Consider the following 27,906-nt stretch of genomic DNA (forward strand, 5'->3'; position numbering starts at 1 on the left):
TATGTCAGAAAGAAGGGACAAATGAAAATGAAAAAAATCCAAGACTACCTCCCCATCCATGTCACAAAAAGCACATCTTTGATCTCCCACAGAGTCGTCTGCAATGCTGGATGCCCTTTTAGACTGCGGTGAACACACCGCGTGTGAAGCTTCTGCAGGGTGTAAATTAAAAGCCTTTTTTCTGTAGCAGTGTCACACCATTACTCATTTTGGCAGCTATTTAAAAGTGTGCTTCTGTGATTTATTGTGTATTTTAATGTGTATGATTTATATAGTATGTAGTACTATGCATATACACATGTCTATTAAGATTCTATGCACACTGACTCTGTGTCGTAATGTGCTATTGATGGGAATGTCTGTCCCTGTAGTCATCACAGACACATGTTTGTCAGCTGCAAGAAACTTTACACAATAATGTTCAGATACTAGTGTAGTAAGCAAGTCAACAAATATTCCAAAACCTTATATATTTATATGCAAAGTATGCTAATCACAAACATAACCGCTAGCAAGAGATCAGAAAGCTAGCATTTCCCAAGTTACCAGAGAGGAGACATCCTTGAGAAATACACAGGGTGAAAACTTTTAATTAAGACAATCTTCTTTCATGCTCTGCCACCCTATATTTTGCATTAACCTCTTGAATCCCAATGTAAAGGGGGGGACGTGATTACACGGGGTGTGCATCAGGTAAACAGATGCCATGAAAAGATTTAAACACACAGTACATAGTCACCTGTTCACTCCGATGGCATGTACGTGGCCAAACCATATCTCTGCTGAAAGCACAGATCTCGGATCCAACCAAAGTTCACTGAAGCAGCAGCAAAAAAAGACCAAAATTATGCTTCAATTTTGAAAAATATTAGCATGAATTCTGTCTTACCTTTGCGGTCTCGCTTCCTAAAAAAAATCCACCGCAATAAAACCACATTTCCTGCACTGCTCCATCTCCCAGTGTGCTTCAAGAGCAGTTTCCCATCATGAACCACTATTTTCTGCCTTCTTTGCCTGTTTACGCTCCAGTAAACTGTTGTGTATTTGTCTGACAAGTACGGCTAATTTTTGCTATTCAATACCTAAGAAATTTCAACTTTTGTTTTTCTGTCTTCCATCCTCAGTTACTTTGATACTGTAGCATCTGCTGTAATGCTTACACCTATTATCAAGTCTCACACGTGTTAGTTTATTTTGATACCAAGATGGTTTACACAGAGTTTGCAATTGTAGAGAAATAATCCATTCTTTTTAGGTCTGTCATTTTCAAGCAGGTACCCCCCTGAGATTTAAAAGATTAAAAGCAAATTAGATTACTATTGACATTTTGTTAACACTTTGCCTGTGAATACTTAAAGGCATAATCATGTCAGTGGTCATAATTATCAGCAAGATATTTTGCAAATCTGGCTTGAGCAGCAGCCAGCGCACTTGATTATCTTTTCATGGAGAAACACTGTTTTTATTAAAGCTGAACTTATTTTTCAGAACTGTAATGCTATAGGAAAACATGCATAGCCTGCGTACATTTTACAGCATTTCAATAGATCGTTACGCAGGGCTGTCGATGAGTCTACCAGCAACTCACACATAGCTGCATCCCCAAAGCACCAACCTCGTGAAACACACGATGAAGACTCAGTGGACCTAATTAATATACAGCACATAGACCACAACTATGGTAAATGGACTGGTTATTATATTGCTTTCTCCCACTCCCTTTCCTTGGAGCACTCAAAGCATTTTATTCACCTATTGCTTTTTATCAAACACTCAAACTCAAATGAGCGCATCAGGAGCAACTTCATGAGATCAGTATCTTGCCCAAGGATACTTTGGCATGCAGACTGGAGCAGCCAAGGATTGAACCACCATCCTTCCAATTAGTAGATGACCTGGTCTACCTCATCACAATATTGTCCAACCCTATGGCTGTATTGATATTTTTGTTCTATTGTACATATACAGTATATCAGTATCTGTGTGGGGTTTTTTTAAATTAAATTTTTTCAGATATGTGGTGCCATGAAAATGTTTTTATTTATTTTCACAAACTTTAATGCAGCGAAAAACCTATCTTGGGCATGTTATAAGTGGTGTCATCACAACCTCCAAGTCCGTTGTTTACAAAACTCTCAACCTTGTCTAGAAGCACATATAGAGGAGAACACAAGAGACATGTGCAGTGGTGGTGTGGAGTCATGTGGTGCATTCTGTTAAGTTTCTAACTAGTTAGTAAAATACACTGCTGAAAAGTTAATTATGACCCTAATCATTTTCTGTTTTCAATGCTATTCTAACAGTACACAGCCTTTCTGTATGGCCAGTAGTCTCAGTAACCAAGAATGCCCAAAATGGCCAGAGGATAGTTGTTGTAAGGCTGTAGTTTACTGGAAACAAACTAGCCCTGGCGCTGACAGATATTAATAACAGTGCTATCATTATCAGAAAAAAGCAAGCAACAAGTCCAGACTCGTTCTTTAGAAGTTGGAATTGTAGAAGAAGTAATAAATCACTAAAGTTATGTGGTGGTTGTGGGGCGGGTGAATTATAACAGTTCGTTAGGAACCAACTCCTGGAATCTCCTGGCAATCAGAGACGAGTTTTTAACACTTAACATTTAAAAAGGCCTAAAGAATATTTTTAATCTAAGAGGTTTGATTAAAGGCACCTTGGAAGCACGACAGGGAATATATAAAATTCTTAATTTGCTCTCTCCAACCACACTTGCCTGAGTTGAACCTGCAAACTGATAACCACAGATGCACCTGGTTCTTGCATCCAGCTTCTTTGTCGTGATCCATTATATATGTTCCCTCCGAAGCTCTAAAGGGGACATAGTAGGAAGTGAAAAACAATGTGCAGACTGACATAGAGTCCAATTACGGTTTTTACATTGTGTTAAATGGAACCGAGTGGAAAAATCAATTATGTGAAATTAGCGCTTACTGCTAACTATCATTCTCACTATTAGGAATGCATGTGAGAGCTGAACAGTGGCGAGATGCCCTTTTAAGTGTCAGAAAAGCTTTGTCATAGTGAGATCAAACCCCCACATGGTTTTAAATGAGAAGCAGTGCAGGGGACTGAAGGAAGCTGTAAAAGATCAAATGGTGCTGCAGTAAATATGAAGGAAGGTGAAGATTCACACCCAGAGGCTCTATTGTCATTGTGCTTGATGATGCTGACAGATATAATAGAGTTCTACAAATGTTTAAAAAGCCTCAGTGGACCTTGGCTGCTTTGTAAAATACAAAAAAAAAAAAAAGATTTATATAATATATGGTTCTTGGTGCCAGACAGGATGGTCTGAGTATTTTGGAATTTGCTCACCTACTGGGATTTTCCCACAGTACTATCTCCAGGGTGTACACACAATGGACTGAAAAAAAGAGAGCAGCTGTTCTGAGTGGTTGTTTGATGCCAGAGGTCAGAGCAGAACCAGGCTGCTGCTTCAAGCTGAAAGGAAGGCAAAGGTAACTCAAATAACAACTTTTACAAACCACAGTGTGCAGAAGAGGATCTCTGAATGCACAAAGCTTAAAATGTAAAAACAAATGGGCTACAGCAGCAGAAGACCACAGCAGATGTCACTCCTGCCAGCTGAGAATAGGAACGTGATGGCACAATTACCTGAACTAACCAAAATTGGAAAAACCGAAGAAGTTCTGTCCTGCCTCGTATAAACAGTTTAGGGTGCTGATGGTGGTCTAATAGTGTGGGGGATATTTTCTTAAACTCTGCATGTCAACATCTCCCCACACACCAAAGAAAACATTAAATTAACCAGCTGTGATCCCTGTGACTGTTCTTGGTCAGCTTTTTTAATAGTCATTATCTAGGCATATGTTTTTGTAATTTGAGGTCATCACATTTTTTATTTTACAATTTTTATATGTTATAATTACAAAAGAGCACCTTTTCAATTTTAATTGCTTTATTTTGTCTCATGAATTATTGCTTGATGTCCTTTTTTGTTGCTATGATCTTTCGTTAAAGGTCAGTGTTGACCACAGAAAGAGACTTACTGCGACAGTAGTGTCATTTTGGAAAAATCTCTGTGGTTAAAAAAACATTTCAATTCATTCTGATTTTGTTTATAGTATATATGGAATGGGTAATTTGAGTGACTATACCAGTGAAATTTTAGTCACTATATGGTTAAAAAAAACATTTGTTTTTGGAGGTTATTCAAACATATCGCGATATGTATCGTGTATCGTGATCAGAAATCAGAGGCAGTAACGCATAACTAACGTATTTAGTAAAGTAATGGATTACTATTGCAAAAAAGTAATTAGATTACTGCTACTTTCCCATAAGCATGCTGCGTTACTGCGTTACTAAACCATGATTTTGTTTGTGAGAGTGTCTCATGACAATGAGGTTTGAGCACGCGACGTCCGGCAGCAACATATGTGTAAACACAAAAGTTATATGGTATTTTTTATGCTGGAACACAGTGGGGCAAAAAAGTATTTAGTCAGCCACCGATTGTGCAAGTTCCCCCACCTAAAATGATGACAGAGGTCAGTAATTTGCACCAGAGGTACACTTCAACTGTGAGAGACAGAATGTGAAAAAAAAATCCATGAATCCACATGGTAGGATTTGTAAAGAATTTATTCGTAAATCAGGGTGGAAAATAAGTATTTGGTCAATAACAAAAATACAACTCAATACTTTGTAACATAACCTTTGTTGGCAATAACAGAGGTCAAACGTTTACTATAGGTCTTTACCAGGTTTGCACACACAGTAGCTGGTATTTTGGCCCATTCCTCCATGCAGATCTTCTCGAGAGCAGTGATGTTTTGGGGCTGTCGCCGAGCAACACGGACTTTCAACTCCCGCCACAGATTTTCTATGGGGTTGAGGTCTGGAGACTGGCTAGGCCACTCCAGGACTTTCAAATGCTTCTTACGGAGCCACTCCTTTGTTGCCCGGGCGGTGTGTTTTGGATCATTGTCATGTTGGAAGACCCAGCCTCGTTTCATCTTCAAAGTTCTCACTGATGGAAGGAGGTTTTGGCTCAAAATCTCAGATACATGGCCCCATTCATTCTGTCCTTAACACGGATCAGTCGTCCTGTCCCCTTGGCAGAAAAACAGCCCCATAGCATGATGTTTCCACCCCCATGCTTCACAGTAGGTATGGTGTTCTTGGGATGCAACTCAGTATTCTTCTTCCTCCAAACACGACGAGTTGAGTTTATACCAAAAAGTTCTACTTTGGTTTCATCTGACCACATGACATTCTCCCAATCCTCTGCTGTATCATCCATGTGCTCTCTGGCAAACTTCAGACGGGCCTGGACATGCACTGGCTTCAGCAGCGGAACACGTCTGGCACTGCGGGATTTGATTCCCTGCCGTTGTAGTGTGTTACTGATGGTGACCTTTGTTACTTTGGTCCCAGCTCTCTGCAGGTCATTCACCAGGTCCCCCCGTGTGGTTCTGGGATCTTTGCTCACCGTTCTCATGATCATTTTGACCCCACGGGATGAGATCTTGCGTGGAGCCCCAGATCGAGGGAGATTATCAGTGGTCTTGTATGTCTTCCATTTTCTGATGATTGCTCCCACAGTTGATTTTTTCACACCAAGCTGCTTGCCTATTGTAGATTCACTCTTCCCAGTCTGGTGCAGGTCTACAATACTTTTCCTGGTGTCCTTCGAAAGCTCTTTGGTCTTGGCCATGGCGGAGTTTGGAGTCTGACTGTTTGAGGCTGTGGACAGGTGTCTTTTATACAGATGATGAGTTCAAACAGGTGCCATTCATACAGGTAACGAGTGGGGGACAGAAAAGCTTCTTACAGAAGACGTTACAGGTCTGTGAGAGCCAGAGATTTTCCTTGTTTGAGGTGACCAAATACTTATTTTCCACCCTGATTTACGAATAAATTCTTTACAAATCCTACCATGTGGATTCATGGATTTTTTTTTCACATTCTGTCTCTCACAGTTGAAGTGTACCTCTGGTGCAAAATACTGACCTCTGTCATCATTTTAGGTGGGGGAACTTGCACAATCGGTGGCTGACTAAATACTTTTTTGCCCCACTGTATGCAGAAAATACATTTAAATGTTAAACAAATATTTTCATGTCAAACACTTTTGCATATAATTTCATTTTTGCTTGATGCAATGTGCATGAAATTAAAAGATTAAAACTAATAAAACAAGTTTTAAAGAGAAAATGATTAAAAAACTACTATGGGAAGGTACAGTATTAGAGTGTTACTAGAGTCCACCAGGTAAAAAAACAACAGCCCACTCTCCTAATCTGAGACTTCTTGCTGCTCCAGCTCAGGTTTATTCTCTTCTCTGAGATCTTCTTTCTCCCAGAGTACTGAAAAGAAAAGAGAAAAATCTGAACTGAGGAGGTGAGAAGGTGAGGATGAGGTCCCACCCTCCCTCAGAACTGAGATCTCACCTTGAAAAGGCATCTGCCTCCTTGATCAATCTTTCATTGCTGTCTCCCAGCAGCTGGCCTCTCACCCCGCACACCACCTCCTTCTCTCTGACTCCATCGCTCTTTGGTATTATACACCTGCCTGCTATACTGAATCACTCAGATGTTCTGTTTACAGATCTACCTGCCATTTTGCTATCTGCTGCGCTCTGTAATAGTGTAGCAACAGATACCTGACCGCTGCTGGAGCAATCTCAGGAAAGCCATAAAAGAAAACGGCAAACAGCATGCAGACAATGCCCGGTTTTTAGGTTCACGTGGCAGAACCTAAAATCACAGCTCATAAAGTATTCGGCCTCAGCGAGAAGAAGTCAGTGAGTGCTGACAGCAACTTTAATGGGATTTGTTGTTGGAAATAAGTTAATTAATCTTGTCCACTTTCTCTCAACTTTCTCTTTCTTCATCTTGCTGTTTCTTTTTGTCCTTTTCACCCTCTGCGTCACCTTTTAAACCTTCTCTCAGCTCTTTCATTTGGTGCTGAATTCACTATTTCAGTGTCCCATCTCCTCTATTTTTGTCTCTGTGCATATCTCTTAGTGCATGAAGAATGATGGCCAGTGGGGGATATTTCTCATGGGACTCTGAGCCAAAAAGCCAAAATGTAGTGTTTCATGCATCTTCACACTTTCTTGCCTTTTCCCCGCACCGTTCAACATACTTTGCATTTTGAAACAATTCAGTTTCTGCCACTGTGCCAGCTGACTTATGGCTTGAGGTTTTACACCAGCTATTTTCAGAGCAGGTGGCCACAATGGGTGTGCTTTCCATTCGCAAGAGCATCGGGAGATGAGGGAATAAACACTGGAAGCTGCGTCTTTGTTCGCAAACATTACCTGCTGTTAATGAAAGTCACTGAGCAAAGACAGAGATAAAACTGTACCAGCTACAGGTAACATCTATTTGATGAAGTGTGCAGTGAGGAGAGTGAAATTAATCACACACGAGCTGTTACAAAGAAATGTCCAGATGGGTTTATCAAAGCGAGAAAAAAAAAATAAAGGAAGTAAAGCAAAGATCGTGAATAAATATTAAAAAACACACCTTTGAAAAATAAACATGTTTTTTTTTTTTTCACTTTTCAGGCTTCATTAAATATAAATAAGTCACATGCGCACACCGTCCTTAACACGTATTGGCTTTACACACATATCGAACGGGAATCTTTTGTCAGTAATTAATGGTGTTGATCTAGTAAAGATTTCCCATGAGGTCAAATACATCTTCATCTCCTCGGGTAAATTGTTTTTCCAGTGTTTTTGTCTGGTAAACATCACCGACAAAACTGATTCCACCAGGGGTAATTACAACAACCGCTGGAAACAAATCAGCATAGCCAGCAGTGAAATGTACTGATTTAACAAACCAGGATATTAAAGCCAGCAGACGTGGATGCAATAAAGCAGTACTAGAGGACAGCTGGAGATTATAGGGCTGAGAAACAGTACCAGTTCATTGCTTTTATTGAGCAATGCACACATAGGCCATTACTGTGGGGTCATTACACAAAATGATTCTGATACAATCCAACATTGTCAATACAAGAGAGCGCGCAAAACAGGTTTTAAAACTCAAAAGGAAGAATCAGACATGAGGAAATACGCATTTGTTTATCTATTTTAGGTTGACACTAGTTCAGCTTTTGCTAACAGTGTCAGTAATGAATTGAGAGAGATGCTGGGCTTAAAGCCACCCCATCCAACAGCTGTGTAAAGCCCTGGTTCGCTAATACCTCTCCACCTTTGCACAGGTTTATGGCCATGGATCAGTAGGCTCAGTAACAAGGCTGACAGAGGCTTCTAACAAGTCAGGAGACAGGCAAACAGATGAACCTGGCAGCTCTTGTCTTCCCAGACAGCAGGGAGGATAAGAAAGTTAGGTATAAATGGGAATCATCCAGTCAAGCGTAGCTGAACATGCTAGCAGATCTCAATGGCCCCTAATAACACGGTTGGGGATTATTGCGACATTTCTCTGGTCAGAGGATTAAATATGCAAAGAGGGAAATTTCAGCTGTCCTGTTAAAGAAAGCGAGGAGTGCATAGAAACATGGCGCCAGATCATAGGATTGACCATAAATGTCGGACATGATCAAGGAGGACAGTCGTGCATGTCTTCCTTATGTCTCTGCGGCAGCACAAATATAGATGGAAGCAGGAACCATAACAATGTGTGAATAAAGTAGGCCTAAATCATTCTATCTAAATATATCTGGGGATGCTTTCATTGACTGGCAGAACATTTAACTGATACTGAGTCCATGAAAGCATTTCCATTTGCTGTCTAAAACACACAGTGTCAAGCAGCTGTTTTCTGCTGCCTGTCAAAATTAGCTTTTCCCTAAAAAACTAGTTTCCCCTAGTGGAAGGCTCTGCCTTGGTTTGATTCCAGGCCAGCAGAAAACCATAATTTTTAGTTTATGTGGACTATTTAATCACTAAACCATTTCATGCAACAAACTGGGTTGTTAATGTGAGCAGAACACTAACCACAATGCCCTGAACTGAAATTATAAAGAGGGGACTTCAACAGGGGTGGGCGATATAGCCTCAAAATTATATCAAGGCAATTCCAAAAAAGTATGCAATAATGATACATGTGATGAAAAGGAAAATAAAATTCCGAATAATGTTTTATCGGTGATTGTGGCTCACAGGCAGCAGCATTTATTAGTGCAAACCAAGTAAGGGGCATGTTCCATCTCTCTTCTCCAAAAAGCTATTTTCATTGATGACAGACGACATGATTCAAATATTGAATCTACTATCACAAGGTGCCAACAGCAGCAGCAGTAATGTAGTCCAATATAGTAGTGACACGGCATTAGTGAATTATAAACACAAATGTAGCATAGGCAATTCAATTCAATTCAATTCAATTCAATTCAATTCAACATTATTTATATAGTGCCAAATCCCAACAGCAGTTGCTTCAAGGTGCATAATATGTATGTAAGGTAAGGACTCCCACCAGGCTCAGTAGGGAGCATATATATATATATATTACTTATTTTCGAACGTAATTAGTTGCTTTGTTACTTATTTACTTTCTTAATAACATGATACACAACCTGAATACGTAATAAAGCAATAGACCTTTCAGCCCAATTTTATTTTTTATGCATAATACAGATATAAAATTGAATCAAATGGAAAGTCTCTTTTTAAAAATTGTTTTATGAGTTTTAATCTTGATATAATCTTGATATACACACGTCTGTTGCTGCTATGGGCGTCCATGTGCTTGCGTCATTGTCATGAGACACTCGCGTTACTAAATCCCGACGGTTTAGTAACGCAGTAATGCAGCGTGCTTATGGGAAAGTAGCAGTAATCTAATTGCTTTTTTGCAATAGTAATCCATTACTTCACTAAATACGTTAGTTATGCGTTACTGCCTCTGATTTCTGATCACGATACACGATACATATCGCGATATGTTTGAATAACCTCCATGCCGATGAACAGCTTTTATGTAGTACAGCATTAGCCGTACTAATTTACACCTGCATTCCACCTGAAAAAGCAACTCATTTGATTAATGGAAGCCCTACTGTGCCTTTTGAACTACAGCCATTCCTTTTTGGAGCACACTTCAGATAAGTGAGGAAAATTAAAGAGACCTTTATAAAACTTCTTTCAGTCCTTAGAGCTATTTTAATATCTGCCTTAACTCCATCAGTGTAAAGTTAGCCAATATTTCCCAACAAGCATTAAACTCAAACTCCAAAACCACACTGCATACTTTATATTAATAAAACTAGCTAAAGGACAAGAAGCTGAACAGTAAAAAGGCAAACATGCTCACAAGTTTGTCTTGACATAATACATCAGTGGAAGGCTGGGACGGGGTTAGCGAACAGACACTCCATTAAGCATTCGTGTTATTGACAAACACACCTTGGCATAATGGCATATTGTCTACCATACAATATACACATTCTTGTAAGCAATCCCTGCTAAATTAGAAAAAGACCGCATGGTTAATACACCAGTGATTATAAAAAAAACTCTAATCACTGTATGCAAATACCATCATACTGTGAGTAGCGGGGAGGGTGGATTTATCATTTAACTAATCAAGAGGACCAGCAGAGAACTGCTACAGTCAAGATGTGTGTTCACATATTTCCATATGTTTTCTTCCCTTCACTGGTGTAAAACAGTTCCAGGGAGCAAAGGCAGGCTGTAAATATCCTCAGCATAGTAGTGGTGATTAGCTGACATCCCCTCTTTTCGTTGTTGCATAATTCACTGTTTACGAGCCAAGGTTGCAAATTGATAGCAGCAGAAATTACACCAACATTATTGCTGTACGTGAATAAGTAATAATAAAAATGGGACCGGAGGGGTGACAGTGCCCAGAGATGCCAAGGATCTCATTCATACTGGTTGTCACGACAAGCTGCGCTACAGCCTCAATAAAACCTTCGTAACACCTCATCATCTATCATGGCTCTGGCCCTGGCAGATTCTTGGCTCCGCGTCTTAGGCCAGCCTCTTGGTCTTTTCATGCATTTTGGGCTTTTAGCACCCTCGGCTCGGGAGCGTAGTACTACCTGGCTCCCAGAACACTTGAGTACTGGTACACTGTGTAAGTCCTTAAGCGATATTGATGGGAACTAAAACCTCGTGAACCCTGTGATAGCTGGGGTCCACAGAAGAGTATTCTTCTGTGACTCAATGGCTTTCATCCAATCTAGTGGTTATCAAGATTGGACAGCATCTTGTTCTGTTCTGTGAACACGTAACCTCGGGTTTGTTCGGGTTGCTGATCAGACATGAGGTCATGGCAGCTGACGGGAGAGGAGGGGCTTTTACTTTATCTGCCGCCTTGTAGGAGCTGATGATAACCAACCTGCTATGCTGCTGGCCAAGCTTCACTTTTCGGAAGGCTGTGTCTATTACCTTACTTAGATATCATCAAGCAGTAGCTGAGTAAGTCAAGTGGTTTTGACCTCAGAGGCTATCTCCTCATAATCCTTCATCTTCACGATAGCAGCACTATTAGGTAAAGCAGAAAAAGGCTAAAAAAAAGTAGCAGTACTTTGATGGTGTTCAAAGAGTTAAGAATCCTCCAAAAGCTGGGTTTCATGTAGCTACTTGAGCACTGGGGAGAAATCTCATACCTGACTCATCTGAGGGATGAATGATGCAGCAGATTATCAAGTAATTGGAATCTGTGAAATGTCACTGGCGTGACGGCGAGTGACCTAAGATCAATGGCACTAAGGTTGGGTCACACTTCAGTAGCTTCAGTGATCCTCACGCAGCTCAGAAGCGAGGCCTAAAGCCATGCAGGGCAAGGCTCCATGATCACACGGAAAGGCCGATGGGCTGAGTTAAAAGGAACTAAAGATAAGACATGTAGTGACCAAGGGGACAAAGGCGAGCCAGCAGTCATCTGGAAAAGATTTCCAATATTTTCCCTCACTCTTTTTTTTTCTCCTTTCACCTCTCCGTCTCTCCAATCCTTTTCCCTTCGCTCTGTTGTTTGATCTTGTCATGGCCCAAAGTCACCAGGCAGACGGGTCTTATATTTTATATTCAGTGTTCCACATGAGGGAGCGTGTCATAAAAAAAAGTCTACTCAAAATAAATGAGGCTCTCTGAAGGCAAACGCAGATGATGGTTGAGGCCGAGCCGTCGCTGGCCATCGTAACGGGCATCAGTAATTTGATTTGAAGAAAATCTGTGTGTGTATCTGTAAGTGTGTGTCTGTGGTTTGAGGCAGCAGTGGTGTGGAACTATGGTCTCCCTTTCTTTCACGTACTCCTGCTCCAAAGGCTCAGTCAGATTAAGTCGAGTGTAGGTGTTGACTGCTCTCCCCCCACATTATTAGGTGCTTTCATTGCTTTTACAGTTTGTCAGATTACATTAATTAAAAACAAAAGCTCCTTGTTGGCAGACTGTAAAACCACCGACATCCATAACGATAACATGGAAAAAATATTTTCAGTTTCGAAAGTCGTGAAAATCACTTTAGCGGTAGGCGCTAGTGTTAATTGCCTGGAGAAACTGCGACACTACAAAACAGCTGTGTGAGTGATATTTCGGAGGAACCCTAAGAGCGATGAGGGAGAGCAGCAAATAGCCAGTCTCTAAATGAACCGAGTCTCCTACTCAACAAGCATATAAAAAGAAATCAATATCTCTGTTAACTGTCTATTGTTCTAAACAAGAGACTCCAAAAGCATTAGAGTCTGTATATATTGCCACTGTCATCATCTTTAAAACATGGGCTTTGACTGTGATTGACTGGCAAGCCAACATACACCCACCACCTAATTGCAATTTGCTCAGAGGAAGACAAAGAGAAGCAGCTTTCTTGTCACTGACAGGATGCCGTGAGGGCTGGGGAAATTGAATTCACATCGAGAGGGATTTAATTAGACCACTTTGTACCTTTCATCGCCACAGAATCCTATTTACATTCATTCTTGTGCTACTAAGCTTCCATACCTTAGTTATATTGGTTCAACTAATCTCCAACGTATAATATATTCAAGGCAAAAAGGCAAAAAGATCAGGGTTTCATCTAATCCCTATGCACCATCTAGAATGCAGCAGAATGGCTAATCACAAAGTCAAATTCAAGAAAGACACAATCCCCATGATATGTAATATGTCCACTCCCTTGACCGTTTATAAGACACTGCAAATCAAGTTTCCGATCCCGCTGGTGAAATGGGTACATGTACCACATGAAAAAGAAGGAAAGCTACTAATTCCTTATTATATTGTGTGCAGAGTGTCAATCAAGATACTCTAAAATCCCTTCTGAAATAAATCTAAAAAAAAAAAGTATTTAGATGTGCTAGGACAAAAAGACCTTGAAGGCAGGATTTATCAGCTTAGTTAAAGGGAGATGATCCACTGAGCGGAGATAGGACGGGGTTGCCCCGTCTTATTCTCAGCTTATATGGAGCCTGGCAAAAAGCTGCATATGATTTTCACATGGAATCCATCTCAAGGCCTGCAGGACATAAACGTATTAATATTTTAAAAAGAACAGTTTAACGTGATAAAACTGCCATAAACACAACTCCTTTATTGCTGACACGTTGTGGCCCTGTTTGTGCATTCTGCCTAACTCCATTATTTATTGCTAGCCTTGCCATCTTACCACCCAGCTATCAAAGTTTGTGAAGCTATTTGTGCCCTGTGAAAGGGGTCACTTATGTTGAAGAACCAACAGAGTTTTACAGGCGTTACCAGTATTTGTTTCTCTTGATAGGAGAGATTATTTTATTGTATTTACAAACACAATTCATTACCAAATATCTCCACTTAGATGACCTTTACCTTTATGCTTTCCAATCCCAGTCATGCAGATTTACATTTACCCTGCAAAGGAGAGAGTGTGCAAGGGACAGAGAGCAACTGATTGTGGTTAATGAAAAGCCCATTAGCCTTACTGATGCCAGACCACCATAATCTACCAGCCAATGGGCAACCAGCTAGCTAAACGTTTTAGCATTTTAACACCAATATGGAATATAGTTTAGATACATGTGTGCTAAAAAGCACATTAAGCAGGAATTAGGCACACAGTTAGGCACAAGGACAATATAAGGGAAAGCAAGACCAAATCGAGCTGTTAAAATACTTGTTAAAACAACTAGCTAAAGAAATTACACTGAATCAAATTAAAATAAATATTATTTCAAGGAATCTGATATTCATTTTGACTCTCCAGTTTATATTATATAAAAAAGGATAGGTTTTTATCAGCATGCTCAGGCAATCCTTTGTCAGCCATCATTCAGATATATACTCAAGCATGATAAACAGCTGCAGAAGCACACTAATGGTAGATATATGCATCCTTACTGGAAATACAGACCTTCCATGGTTCAAAATCAACACTGTAATACTAGCAGCACTAACTTTGCTTGCATACTCTAAGCAAAGTACCTTTATGACTATTGTCAAAACCCTAACCCTGATCTAATTTGCTCCTTTCTAAGTCACTTATTTGCTTGCTGACACAATGTAATCTAAGCAAACTCCACCATCGCCAAAGTGCCAATGAAGTACCAAAAATGACAAATGTGCAATGACTTATTTCCAGTGACGTTAATTGCCGTTATTGACCATTAGGTTTATTTGTGTCATTACAGATGATGCAGCTAAATACGCATCCAAGTATATGAATCACTTAAAAAATTGCATACAGGATTATGCCCGTTGTGAGCTGGCTTCAAACAAATGCCAGCTCACCTCCTGCAACCACTTTTCCGAGAATACGCTCTTCTTTTGCGGTTTGGGCTCCTTCTGACATTTCTTTGGAGGTGGAGGAACACCAAAGTAATTGCTTAAAGGAGCTTTCTTCTTTGAAATTTCTAAGAGTTCTAAATAAATGTCTGTCCTCCTCCAGAAAATCTTATGTACGCAAACGCGCATTGCAACTTCTTATCTGGTGCGCGTCTTTTATTTTGACAGCGCATGCGCACCTACGGACCACTTATGTGCACCCCTGCTTATAAACTTGTAAACGCTGTTGTTAAATCTGTCTATGCACAACCTGCCATGTCTAGTTTCAGACAGCACTATCAGGTTTACATTCATTACACACACATGCAAGTAGTTTACGTTCAAGTCTCTAAAAGAAAGGATTAAAAATGAGACACGGTTCATTTCCTGCAACAGTCACATCCACAAATGTGTAGGCAACAGAATTGTACATTTTCTAAGTGAATGTTTACAGGTCAGCTTGAAAAACCTTTTGTGCTGCAAATACTGTAGCTTCTCCTCATTATCTAATGCATGCAAACTTTATCAAATACTATTTTAGTATTTATTGCACTCATTTGTACTAATCACTCAAACACCCCAACTTCAGGTCAAACTACAGTGCTAATTTAGAGAGATGACGAACCTATAGAAATAAATTCTACATGAAACTATGCTTCGCCTGAAATACCAACTCTTTCTTCACTTACTAGTATACTTAAATTGTTCCATATCCCTAATATGATTTGCTTGACTATTCACAGGGTCATCCCTGCAAATTGCAGTTTTTGCAAGCTGTAGAAAAAGATTGCAGAAAAATACAGATTGTTCTATTTTGAGTTTTTTCCCTCTTTAACAAATATTGAACATTTTTCTGATTTAATTTCCCCCCATCACTCTTTTTTTCCATGTGCACATGTGATGAGTGTAAATCAGCTGGGTGGCCTGCTGCAGACAACAGAGTGGAAACCTTGTAAGAGTGTTGAGTTGCAAGCTCTTTCATTAGCCCTCATAAATGCTATTTGGCACACATCTGAGACTGCCTTGTTAGATAGCCTGCAGCGATTTGGCCCATTGCTACACATCCCCATCCTCTTCCACCTCTCCATGGTCTAGTCAGTTGACAGCCTGGCACTGAACCTGATTCCTGAATCTCGATTTCACACTTTTCCTCTATTTCTATCTCGACAGACTGAGCAGAACGCCACCACAGAAACTGAAGCCCTGATTAGAAACCAATTAGCTCCTCAGATCCCGGTGCAGGATATCATCACGATTCGCCTGCTGCTCTGGATGAAGCAGTCTGCTCTCATTTGCCGGGGGTTCACAGGGAAACGTAAGATGACAAGTGGAAGAGCTACTTCTTTAACACAACCTGAGTTAAATGTGAGCTGTAGTAGGAAAAGATTAATAAAGATTGATTTTCTTTGGATACTTGTTTGTGTCTCGCATGTATTTCTTTTTCTTGCTTAGTCGTGGATTGATGATTACGTTTAAGATTAAATTTCAGGTCAAGTTTCAGCAAAGTTCAAATTTGCTGCTGCTGGGTGAAAGAGTTTTTTTTAAAACATCTTTGATTAGTTGAGTTTGACACCAAACAAACATACCTACCTACCAGAAACCTGGCAGCAGAGGATTCAGCCTTTTGATCATTTCCCCAAACTTTTAACCACTTACAAACTTTCTGTCAGGTTCTAACAAGCGTTGTGTTTCAGCACCACAGAGAAATCTACTGACTTCTGGTCTAACTGCACTTGACAGACATTTTATGCTGTTCACTTTTTTAAAAAATAACATGTCATTGAATTGCTACACTAATTGACAGGTGATGCTGTAAAGCTGATGTCTATAATAAAGAGGTTCACTCTTATCATGCACTCATGTCCTCTACGGGAAAGCTGGCTGAGTGGTTCAGCGGACACACAGTCGACGGACAGAATAAAATGATTTAAGACATTTGGGTACAAGCAGTTTCTGGTATATGTTAAGAAAACGTATGTCTATATACCATACAACTGTGACAATCTATGGTATTAAAGTTATTGAAACCACATGAAACGTACATGTGCACCTTCTTTCACATTACACAGGCTGTCAGACGTGAACAATTTCTGCTATATGAGAAAAAAGAAAATGGCTTCAAGTTTCTAATATATTTGGTAGGAGTGAAAAAACAGAATTACAGCACAGTTTATCATATTTTTTGTATTATTTCAAGACAGGGACAAACATTAGCAAATACTGATATTTTGTTAGCTAAATTCAAATATTCTGGAATATTATGAACAAAACGCCTCATCTCATACTGCACCATCCTGAGACAATGTTACCTGAACAAACTTTCACCAAATTGGCTCAACTAAATAACACTGGACACACTTAGCTTGACAAACCTATCTACTAATTCAGAGCACACTGATGGCTCAGTCACATTAGTAAAAATAGGCCAGCAACCTTCTTACATATACAAAAAAAAAAAAAAGAAGAAGTATTTTTTAATACATTTTGCGACCAACTGCATCTCCAGAGGTTGAAGGTGTCACTTCTGATCACAAGGCAATTGCACAGGTCGCATAATAGGTGCCAACATTTCTGTAAACAGTTGCAGTCTGATGTGAAGTGACATTTGACATACCATCAATACCTTTGACAAAGGTACTGATTCAGTTCAACTGTATTTATATATGGCACCAAATCACAACAATAGTTACCTCAAGGTGCTTTATATTGTAAGGTAAACAGCCTACAATTTGCAAATACTCGCCACTAAATTAAAAAATGCAAACAGGGGCAAAATTTGTCTTTAAGCACAGCTTGTTGTTTTCTGCTTATATTGCTATAGAGCAGAAAGTGTACTGACAAAAAATGTAATAAATAAATAAATTTCTGTTAAATGTGAATTTCAGTCTATGTAGACAACAATAGATAAGTGATTTTCACTAACAAAGTTACAGTTTTCACAGTTAATTGCTGTATTATCAGAAACAGATTGCGTGTAATTGTCAACTTGACCTCATTCAGCTGCAGACTGATAGCAGACTGTTTTATAGAAAACAGTTTTGGTGACAGCGGATGCTTGACAATCTAATTTTGCAGTTAAATAAATAAAAATATAACTGAAATGAGATAAGTTTATCTTAAACAGATACTAAAAAAAGTTTGAAAAACATTTTAAAAAGGCAATAAATCACAACATGTGTTATGGCAATGTTCATCATATCACAAAATGTTTAAAATCACAATAATATCATATCGTGAGTGAAGTATTGCGATATTATCATATTGTGGTGATTCCCATCTCTTAACATCTCTATTAGTCAGATCCTGGCTTAAGACGCTGGACTGGATATTGGTTGCACAACAGCTCGATGTAGGGACGAGTCATTTAGTTCAGTTCGGTTCAGTAGCATGGAGGAAGATGTGTCACAGCGAAACGACAGCAGTTTGGAGATATCAGCTCTAAAACTTAAAACACTTTTAGGTTGTTAAAATCTTTTTTTTAGTTTGGTGTTTGAGCCCCAGTTTCTTCCTCATAGTTGGGATGAAAGTCTATTGGATCAGTACTCAGTGTTGGCAGATAACTTTTGGATCAGGTTGGATCAGTGCACCACCTTGAAAGCAGTTTTCCCACTGACCAAAAAAACAAACAAAGAAAAAAAAACATGTTAAATTGTCCAATTTCCATTTTTGTCAGGTAGAAGAAAGGTAGCCTGCTCCTTTTCCATGCGACAACCATATTCTCTATAGTGTTTATAGTCTGTGCTGTGTTCACACTGGAAAAGTGACAAAAATAAATATGTATGCTCAGTCTCTCAGACAGGCACTGGCACAGCATGTGTGATTAATGTGTGGGATCATGGGAATGGAAGCTGAGGCCTCATGATAATCAGATATATTCTTGCTGGCCCTGTCTGTGTGAAATGAGAATATGTGAGAATGTTTGAAACGGCTGTCACCTCTCTCAATAAAATTGTGGAGTGATAAGAGCCTTTATTGTATGGGATCGAATAATGGTTTGCACCAGCTGCAATAAGACACTTAAAGTTCCTTATACTTAAATAAGCACTGACAGACACACTTACAGGCTTTAAGTACTGTGAGCATTTGATGAAGGGCCTTGGAGTCTTGCTTGCTTGTTTCATTACCACCTCTCATTCTCTCTGCCTTGCCAACTCAACGCCACCCCCTCAAACTAAGGAAAAAAACCCCTTTTCTTTCTGATTAATTGCAGCCTTTTAGGCTTTCTTACAATCTGCTTGGACCATCCTGCAGCCTTTTCATTACAAACTTACAGAATACAGTGGAAGTAAATGCCATATCCTTTTAGCTCACAAGGGCAGGGTAATTTTCTATGTGGTATAATCATCCCTCGACAAAAGCAAATGGAAATGACAGGGTTTTAATACTAGAAGTCATTTTGGTCTCTACCAAGAGTTTGATTCATTCTATTTCAGGGAATGTTTATCTCCAGTACCTCCAACTGCCTGTAACTGCATCCACATACTCTTAAAATCATACTTTTTCTGTCAGAGATAGCAGAGAGCAGTGAGAAAATCATCAAGACAGCTGGCGATAAACGTCAACCATCGATGAAACACACCTACAAGTATCCAAGTGTGTCACTATCACTGAGTCATAATGAGAGTCCCTAAAGCACTTCCCCCCCATGTGACTCCAAAGCATTATCACAGCAACTAGACAAATGAAACCAATAAATCACACAAGACAGAGTGAGCGTCAAAAATCGTATCTGCAAATGGGAAGATTGAGCGTGCAGATTTGGGAAAGCCATCTCTAAATCTCCACTTTAGGGATGCGGAGCAACAGGTGCTCTGCATGAAAAACAATCGCAAGTGTATAAATAGATTTTGAAGGGCCAGCTGAGTAAATTTGAGGCTTAGAACTGAGCCGATGTGCCGGGAATCCAAAGAGAAAGTCAGTTAGGGTGAGACTCTCTACAGAGACTACGTATCTCCTCTATGTTAGATGCCCAACGACAGCTCCATCCTCACAGAAAAATAAATCCCTTCTCTGGCTGTCACATGGCTTATTCACATTCACATCCTCCTCTCTCTGCTGTGTTTGCTTCTGTAATTTCTCCGACAATATTCTCTCGCTTCTCTCTGTCAGTGGAACTTGAAGGCACAGCGAAGTATCTACAAGTAAGGGAAATCAGGAAACTATGCAATGCCGCGCCAGCTACAGAGACCTGGAGAGAGAGGAGGGTGGGTATGAATTATACATGTTTCAGGGGCGGGCTTCAGATTTGTCCGAATAAATGCACGCGGGGAAATGACTGCGATATTAGCAGTTACAATGCAAGGTTACTAAACATGAAGGGAGCAAATTATTCATTCTCACCCAAAGCAAAGTGATTAGTTTGAAAAACTGCTGACAGCAACAGTAGGAGTTTGGTTTGTATACACTGGAGGACGTTCAGTGTGTCTGCGTGTGAGACTGAGCGTGGGTTAATTTGGCCAAGACTGTGCGTGGGTTGATAATTAGGAAGCTATTTGCGTGGAGTGAAATGTTCAGCTTATCTTCTGTGGAATCTCTTCCACTGTCCCTCTACACTTGAATATTTGTCCTGTGAAACTTTCTAAAAGCTGTGATTATGTTTCCCACAGCTAAACTCTTTATATTTACTCTTCATTACAGGTGTGATAATTAACAACATTACATAACTGTGAATTAAACGGAAACGTGGGTTTTTAGTAAAGAGATAAAAAATAAAATGTCGACGCACTGCAGCTTTTCACAAACTTTTCAAATGTATTTCATCTCTTTACTTTTTTGTTGTTTTTTCATTTAAACAAAACTTTTCGTTAACTGTTTAAGAAACTGGCTGCTGTGCAGAGGTGCTGCACAGAGCTTTGCAGGCCCCATCTACATGTGGAATAACCAACAGTCTGTGCTGGTCTTAGCTTAGCCCCATCATGTAAAAGACCATATACATAAAACATCTTTTTAGCAGATCTGAAATTTGATATTGATTGTTGAATTGATTTTTGTTGTTTTTCACACTTCTTACTTTCCTATTCATGCTACATTTTCAGCCACACAGCATTCAATCTAAGCATCGATGGACAGCGGGCAAGCACAGCCCCAGAGCCTCCAATTAGAGCTGCAACGATCGACCAGCCAGGGACCAGGATGATGTTCAGTATCCTCGGCCCAGACCATCCAGTCAGCTTCCCATATGTTGAGATGGTCCATTTCATGTATGCAAAAAATCACCCTCACCTAGCCGAATGTGGAAAATTTAAAAAAACTAACAAAGACAAGGTGTGCCAAAGCTAGCACCATCTGGAGCTAAGAACCAGTCGCAAGCCAGCAGTGCCAGTATGAGCCTCGGTATGAGCAGTAAGGATCACAGGTCAGAACAGTTAAAGAAAAATCTGTTGCACTTGCTTTTGTTTGTTAAGGTCAGACATGTCAGGTAAAGATGGCTGTACAGTAACTCATTTTCATTTAGTTCTTTATACCTCTTTCAAGTGAAGGAGCACTTTATTTTCAGTTGTTTAAGTGAGTGAAGATCCAGTAACTTACTGCAGTTTGGGAGAAATTTCAAGGAAACCAAGAAAATAAAATTGTTGCATTGAAGGTAAGTTGATTTTTTGTTTATATGTGCTGTCAGGCACAGTTTTTAGAATAAAAAAATCAGACTCTGCAAAAGAAAAAGAAAAGAAAAAACAGTATCAGTGGGCCACAAAATGGTTATTGGAGCATTTTTGCCTCCTAGTAGGTTCAATTCCCATAATTTGTCTGGAAAGGTGGAGAGCAACGCAAACAGCCACCAACGCTGTGCTATAAAAGACCGTTTGGCTGCAGGGCTCACGTTTCGCAGCTAGCATGTTTGACAAGCATTTGGTCTAATAAATGTTAATGCACCCATGTATCCCTGCTTGCCTGGGATGAGGGAAGGTACTGTGGAGACCAAACCACCACTAAAAGTAGAAAGAATAACGGGCATGCATTCATCAGAGAGGCACAAACACAAAAATAACAGTTTTTCCAATTTTGTGTGCAACTTCAGTCGGCACGGGCACAGTACTAAGTATGTGGCTGATTTACTTTTTTGAGCACACATGTTGTTCCCTTTCATTGCTTCTGGGAGACCAATCAGGCAAAGGCTTGAACAGCAGCTGTAGAGTCTTAATAATCTGGGCTAGAATTCTGTCCTCCTACAGCATGGCTTCTTTTCAGCTTTCCTTTTATAGAATTTATTTAATACTGAAACAAAAGCAGTCACTGAATGTAGGGTGTGATGTCCAGAGACCGGTGTAGCCCTCGATATAATGATATAACTGACAGTGGGAATACTATAATGACAACTCTCAAGTTGTTTACTTCTATTCAGATCTCCTAATAAAAGGCCAACATACATAAGCGGTTCAAGGTGAATTACTACCTTTGACAGCTTTGATACTTAAAGTCTCCACCTCCCCCTTACATGCAGTAATCACACAGATCAGAAAAAGCAGAGGAACCTGTTTCTTTACACCAAACGTACTCTCACATGTAGAGACGCTGGACCTGTTGTGCTCATTTCCAGCTCTATTATTTAATCTAAAAGGGTAACTTTTCATAACTGAGAGTTCTTATACGTGCCTGTAACTTCAAAGTCTTTTTAAGGCAACATTTTTTAGACTGATTGCGGTTAGCAAAAAATAAATCAATTATAAAAAAGGCAAGACAGCATAAAAACTTATTGTATCTTGCAGTGCTCCTCCTTACGTCCCCATGATCACATTATAATGGCTGTGTACTAATCTGAGGTAAGGAAGCACTACTTTAAAAAATCTGTTCAACTGGACTGGAAAGTTAATCAGTAAATAATTACCTAGCAAGAAATGGAAATCAGCAGGTTTACTTTCAGTAGCCTCAGCGCTGTAATTACTTTCGGGAAACTTTGATCTAGAACACTCAAAATATAAAATCAAAATGTGTGTTTTGTTCCAATCAGTGATTTGAAAGGCTGCACTGACACGATCAACAACCGTGATTAGCTACAGTACAGAACGGCTGATGGCGTAAACACAGTTAAATATTATCGGTTGCTGTGTTTATTGTGAGACTGCGTGATTATGACAGATCTAATTCCATGCTACAATTTCAGAATCAAACTTTTAACATTTTGTTAGAGTCCCCAGGCCACCTATGTCTGGAAATCAAATGTTACTGAGTGATCACAAGATTGCCACCACGAAATTAGTAGTGTGTGGCCGCAAGATCAAAAAATCATGACCATTTTTTTCTTCTTTCAGATGATCCGTTTTGGGGGTCACCACAGTGGATCATCTGCCTCTATATCACCCGCTGCTTATTCTCCTTCACTACATCTTTTCCTCCTGCCTGGCAGCTCAAAATTCTTTGTCCATTATATGTACCGTTCCTCCTCTTTACATGACCAAACCATCTCAGACTTGTTTCTCCACCTTTGTCTCCAAACTCCTCAACCTAAGCTGTCTCGCTGATGTACTCATTTCTAATCTTCTTCATTCTGGTCATTCCTAATGCAAAGCTCCTTTTTTTTTGTCAGCGTTAGTGTCTCCAAACCATACATGTCAGCAGGTCTCACTACCACCTTGTCAAGCTTCTCTTTTACTCTCGCCGCTATCCTTGTGAGACAAATCACCCCTGACACTTGTCTACACTCGCTCCACCCTGCCTGCACTCTCTTCTTCACCACTCTTGAGCACCGTCCATTGCTTTGGATGGCTTCACCTTCACTATATCTCCTTCTTGCATCTTCACCTTTCCACCTGTCTCCCTCCCATTAACACACATATATTCTGTCTTGCTTCTCCTCACTTTCTTCCCTCTTCTCTCCAGAGCATACCTCCACCTCTCCAGGCCCTCTTCCTCCTCCTCACTATGTCAAAGTCCACACAGAGTCTACTGCCTGATCTCATCTATCAAAAATCAGGACCACCGGTTACTAATGTGCTGGAATGAGATAAATGAGTAAACTTAATCAGGGACAAGGCAGTGAGATCTATACTTTGCTCTGTTGTTTACCATCAACACTTGACGATTATTATTGGGACACTGATTTGCTTTTTAATTAGATTGATGAATTATAAGGACACTGTTTGACAAACACTGTTACATATGCACAGCAATCAGCAGGTCCCCAGAGAGGGTGCTGTTTCAGCAGGTAGAGGGAGGGAGAAGGGGACAAACTAAAGTGATATCCACATTGGACAATGGCCAAGTCCTTGCTGTTAAAACTAAATAAAACTGTCACGGCATAGAAAGCTTAAGTTGATGTTTCATTTATGTTTCTGCACTTTATATGGACAGTGTTGACTAGGCCTGTGTTAGAGTATGAAAATCTGTCACATGCAATGTCAAGACTGCAAAAATAACATTACTTGTAATTAATAAATATTAAAAAGCATATATTAGCGATACAGTTCCAGTGTCTTTCTGCTTTAACGGGTAATCTACTAGCACAACCACCGACTAACCTACACCCGCTGAACTATTTTCAACATGCTTTTGTTGTAGAAGGTCAAGCATTCTCATGCTGCTCATCATTCTTATTGATGAGTTTCAGGCAACTTTCAATATTTTTTAATAGCAGATATTCCTGTCTTGATGAGGAAAATTATTAATTCCCACAAATTACCAACATTTAGCAAATCAATAATATCTTGTGGCTTTGCATTACTTTCAGAAATAGTTTTTTATGTATGCAGATTCTTATCCTATTCTTTTTGTGGAGCTGACTAACACTATGACAGCTACTGTACTAAAAAAGATTAAACTTAATCAGCCATTAGACAAAGCAGGCTGATAAAACAAAGTGCCAGTGGATGGGTGCCCTTCCTCTTAATCTGCTGGTTCTCATTACAGGATGTGACACTGTCCTCCCAGCCAGCCCCCTCACCTTGACACATCTTATCTATAGTTTCCTCCACCGCTGCGAGAATCAGTCGCTACAAACACATGTTAGGCAAAAACAGCCACTCGAGTTTACCATCATTATTATTTGCCAGCTAAGCACTACCATGTATACAAGATTAGACCATACAGAATGCTAAGCACTACAAACCCTCTCCCATGTCAGAAATGGCAAGGCAGGGCATGTTCATTTGCTCCACACCACTTAGAGAAGAATAATATGAAGATAAACCTGGTCAACTAATTGCAGTAATGATTGCAAAATGTTCAGAGCTGTGCGGGCAGATAATCAGTGAAGCATCACAAGACTGAGCGGTAAATATGCTAATTTAAAGCCGAAGTAAATAGATGCTTGTTTCTCCCCCCGTCGTTTTTATGCCGCGAGTTTAGCCCTGCAAAGTTAACAAAATGCAAAAACACAGCACACTAATCTTGCATACATCCACTTCACACAGCACGCTTCGTAAGAGAGAAACATTCATTAGATTGGAAGGATATTAGTACAGCCCTGGACACCACAGGCAGCTTTTAAAGCTCAGGTTTAGCCCAGCAAGTTGTAGAGAAGCATGCTTTTATATGTAAGGGAGCCCCAGGAAAAAAGCTGCATGCAATCCCACATAGCCGATGTGTCCTCTTAAACTGAAAAAAAGAAAAAATCCTCATAAAGTCTGCTGGTTTTCTTAAGTTCAGTTAAGCCAGTCTACGCCTCAGGATTCAAACCAGCCACCTTCCCTCCCCTTTTCTAAGAATAAACTGCTTTTCCTGCCTTTCATCTTCCCTCCGTCTCTCCCTGTGTGGCTGATGGACGGGATCACGAGGCCCTGGCTAAGTGACTCGGCCGTTTTGACACATCTTTTTGACAAGGTGAGAATATCTGCAGAGAAAAGACGAGGAGTGACTATTCCACCGAGCACATATTGCTTCCAGTTACCCACCCTGCTCATATCTTGACTGACAGCAGTGTGGTGACACAGGTTTTACATATGATGGGAAAAGTGAAGGAAGACAGCAAGGGGGGCGGGGGGTATTAGCACCGCTGAAAGTGTTTGTTAAGGATTCATGGTGGTGGAAGCTCTTGTCTAGGACCCGAGTTTCCAGTTCACTCCCAGTGTATAAGGCTGCTGTCAGTGCACCAGGAGTGTGGCTGAAATCACATCTGCAGCAAAAAGGAAATGAACTGCGGTGCGGGATGGAGAGCTGTCAACACTGAGGCTATAAATCTAACAAACACAAATCCCTCCGTCTGTACATCCTGTTTCCAGCCAGCATTCGTTCTGCAGGAAGTTTTTTTTCCCCTCCATATAATATTTTTTTCACAATAGAATGCAATAAAAAAAAAAAACTCAGGGTGTCTACTCTTGTGTTTGGCAAACACAAAACAAAGCTGGCACTGAAACTGACTTGCACCACCTGGCCCAAGTAAGTGTGGAGGAATGGAAAAAAGCTGAGTGTCCATGTGTGCGTGCGTGTGTGCGCGTGTGCGTCTGCAGTGCTGGTGGTCATTGCTCATGATTTCAGCGTTTGATGTGATCACGCACACCCTGTTTGACTGGCTCGTTTCAAGCGTGTGCGCGCTCACACACACTCCTCTCCTGCCACCACGCACGCATGCACGCACGCAAACCACCACCACGTTGTTTTTTCCTCCCTATTCACGCACTGACAACACAATTCACCTGCAAAGGCAGGTGCACAAGCGCGTAACCCCCCCACCACCATGCCCTTTCCTCCAACACGCACGCTCACCGAACCGTGAGAAGTGGCACATGCGGGCGCGCACGCCAACAGTTTGACATACACTTGTCTGCATTGGCATTTTCGCAGCGAAGCTGGATAACAGCAGCAGCGGCAGCTTGGTGGCATCTTTATCTTTTCTTTGGTAATCTATCATCACATCCATCTGCCGGTGCTGGGAAACGGTTTAAATACATGGGATGTACAAAGGGGATTTCTGCCCGCGGGGTGGGAAAAAGAAAAAAGAACAAAATAAGACTGCGAAAAAACACAAGCGAGCATCTCTCGAGTGGAGAAAATGTGAGCAGCCTGTCAGAGTCCCGCTGTTTCATCACTCCCCAGTCACACATAGGATGTTACTTGCGGGCTTTCTGTGTGGTCTTTAAAAGAAAATCACAATCTCTCCTCATTTTGTGACCCTGTCGTGCATCCGTGTATCTCATTAACAAACCGGCTTATTCTGCAAAGGGGTTAAAAAAACAAAAGAATGATCTCATGATGCAACTTTGACACAAGCAAGCGAATATGGACCTTTAAAGATCATTCGCACTAAGAAAGACTTAACAAAAGCTAGTAACAACAGAATAATAAAATAAAATCAAGCCGAATGCGAGCTGCATTGGGCAGTCACAGGACGGCGCATTGGTTTCGACCACAATCAATTGTTCAAGTGTTGATCAACTTACCGATGAGAGCCAGCTGTAAAAAGTACAGTCCGAGGAAGTCCATTATGGAGTGCGACATTAATTCAAACGGATGCAATCCTGGGCGAGAGATGATGTGCGGAGAATAAAAGCCCGCTGTTTTTGTTGAAACTGGCACTGAAATTAAGAGCGGAAAAAAAAATCGCAGCTATTTCTCAAGTGATGACTGTCCACTTACGCTGACGCCGGAATCCACAACACTGCGTGAAAAAACATTAGCGGACCAGAACATCATTTTCCCTTTTTTTCTCCTTTTTTTTAGCAGGCAAACTTTTGTCTTGGAGGGGAAATGGGTTACAGCTGAGCCAGACCAAGACACCGCTACCAAAATCACACCGCGGAGGGAGAAGAAGAAGAAAAAAGAAGCAGTTCGGTCTTTACGTGGAACAAATCGTGTGCGTATTGAACATCCCCGTGCGGTTCATCAGCACGTCCTGAGCGGCTGCTTCCTCTCCTCGTCGCCTCCACCTGCGCGCCGTCTGGAAACTGCGGCTGAATCACTGGCGCGCTGCTTTGCGCACTCCGACCCGAGAGTCAGTCCCCGCTGTGATCCTCAGCTCCCAGGCGGGCCGGCCGGAGATGCCCAACCCAGCTCGTTTAAAAAATCCAATCTTGACCAAAGTTGAAATAGGACAACTTAAATCGATAGGCTATTTCGTTACTGCCATAAAATGGAAACAACAACCCCGCGTAAAATGGTGCATAGCCTGCATCGGTGGGTAGACCATAACCACACTTTTCTGAAAGTAGGTTATACCCCCACACGCACACACACACACACACACACACACACACACACACACACACACACACACACACACACACACACACACACACACACACACACACACACAC

General features: G+C 40.6%; 1 protein-coding gene and 1 long non-coding RNA gene across 2 annotated transcripts in view; both read right to left on the reverse strand.

Moving 5' to 3' along the window:
* LOC121815021 overlaps window positions 1-4,528 on the reverse strand; it is a 6,029-nt gene extending 1,501 nt beyond the window's left edge. Inside the window, exon 1 of the long non-coding RNA XR_006054736.1 lies at window positions 740-4,528. This is a non-coding gene — a long non-coding RNA (uncharacterized LOC121815021). The remainder of the gene's footprint in view (window positions 1-739) is intronic.
* Window positions 1-27,811, reverse strand: part of gfra4a (GDNF family receptor alpha 4a) — a 150,729-nt gene extending 122,918 nt beyond the window's left edge. Inside the window, exon 1 of the mRNA XM_005929633.2 lies at window positions 27,034-27,811. Coding sequence (XP_005929695.1) covers window positions 27,034-27,091 — 58 coding nt within the window. The 5' untranslated portion in view covers window positions 27,092-27,811. The remainder of the gene's footprint in view (window positions 1-27,033) is intronic.
* Window positions 27,812-27,906: the final 95 nt, after the last annotated feature.

This window comes from Haplochromis burtoni, unplaced genomic scaffold (genome assembly GCF_018398535.1).
Source record: "Haplochromis burtoni strain Fernald_Lab_line unplaced genomic scaffold, NCSU_Asbu1 Contig_119, whole genome shotgun sequence".
Taxonomy (NCBI): Eukaryota; Metazoa; Chordata; class Actinopteri; order Cichliformes; family Cichlidae; genus Haplochromis; species Haplochromis burtoni.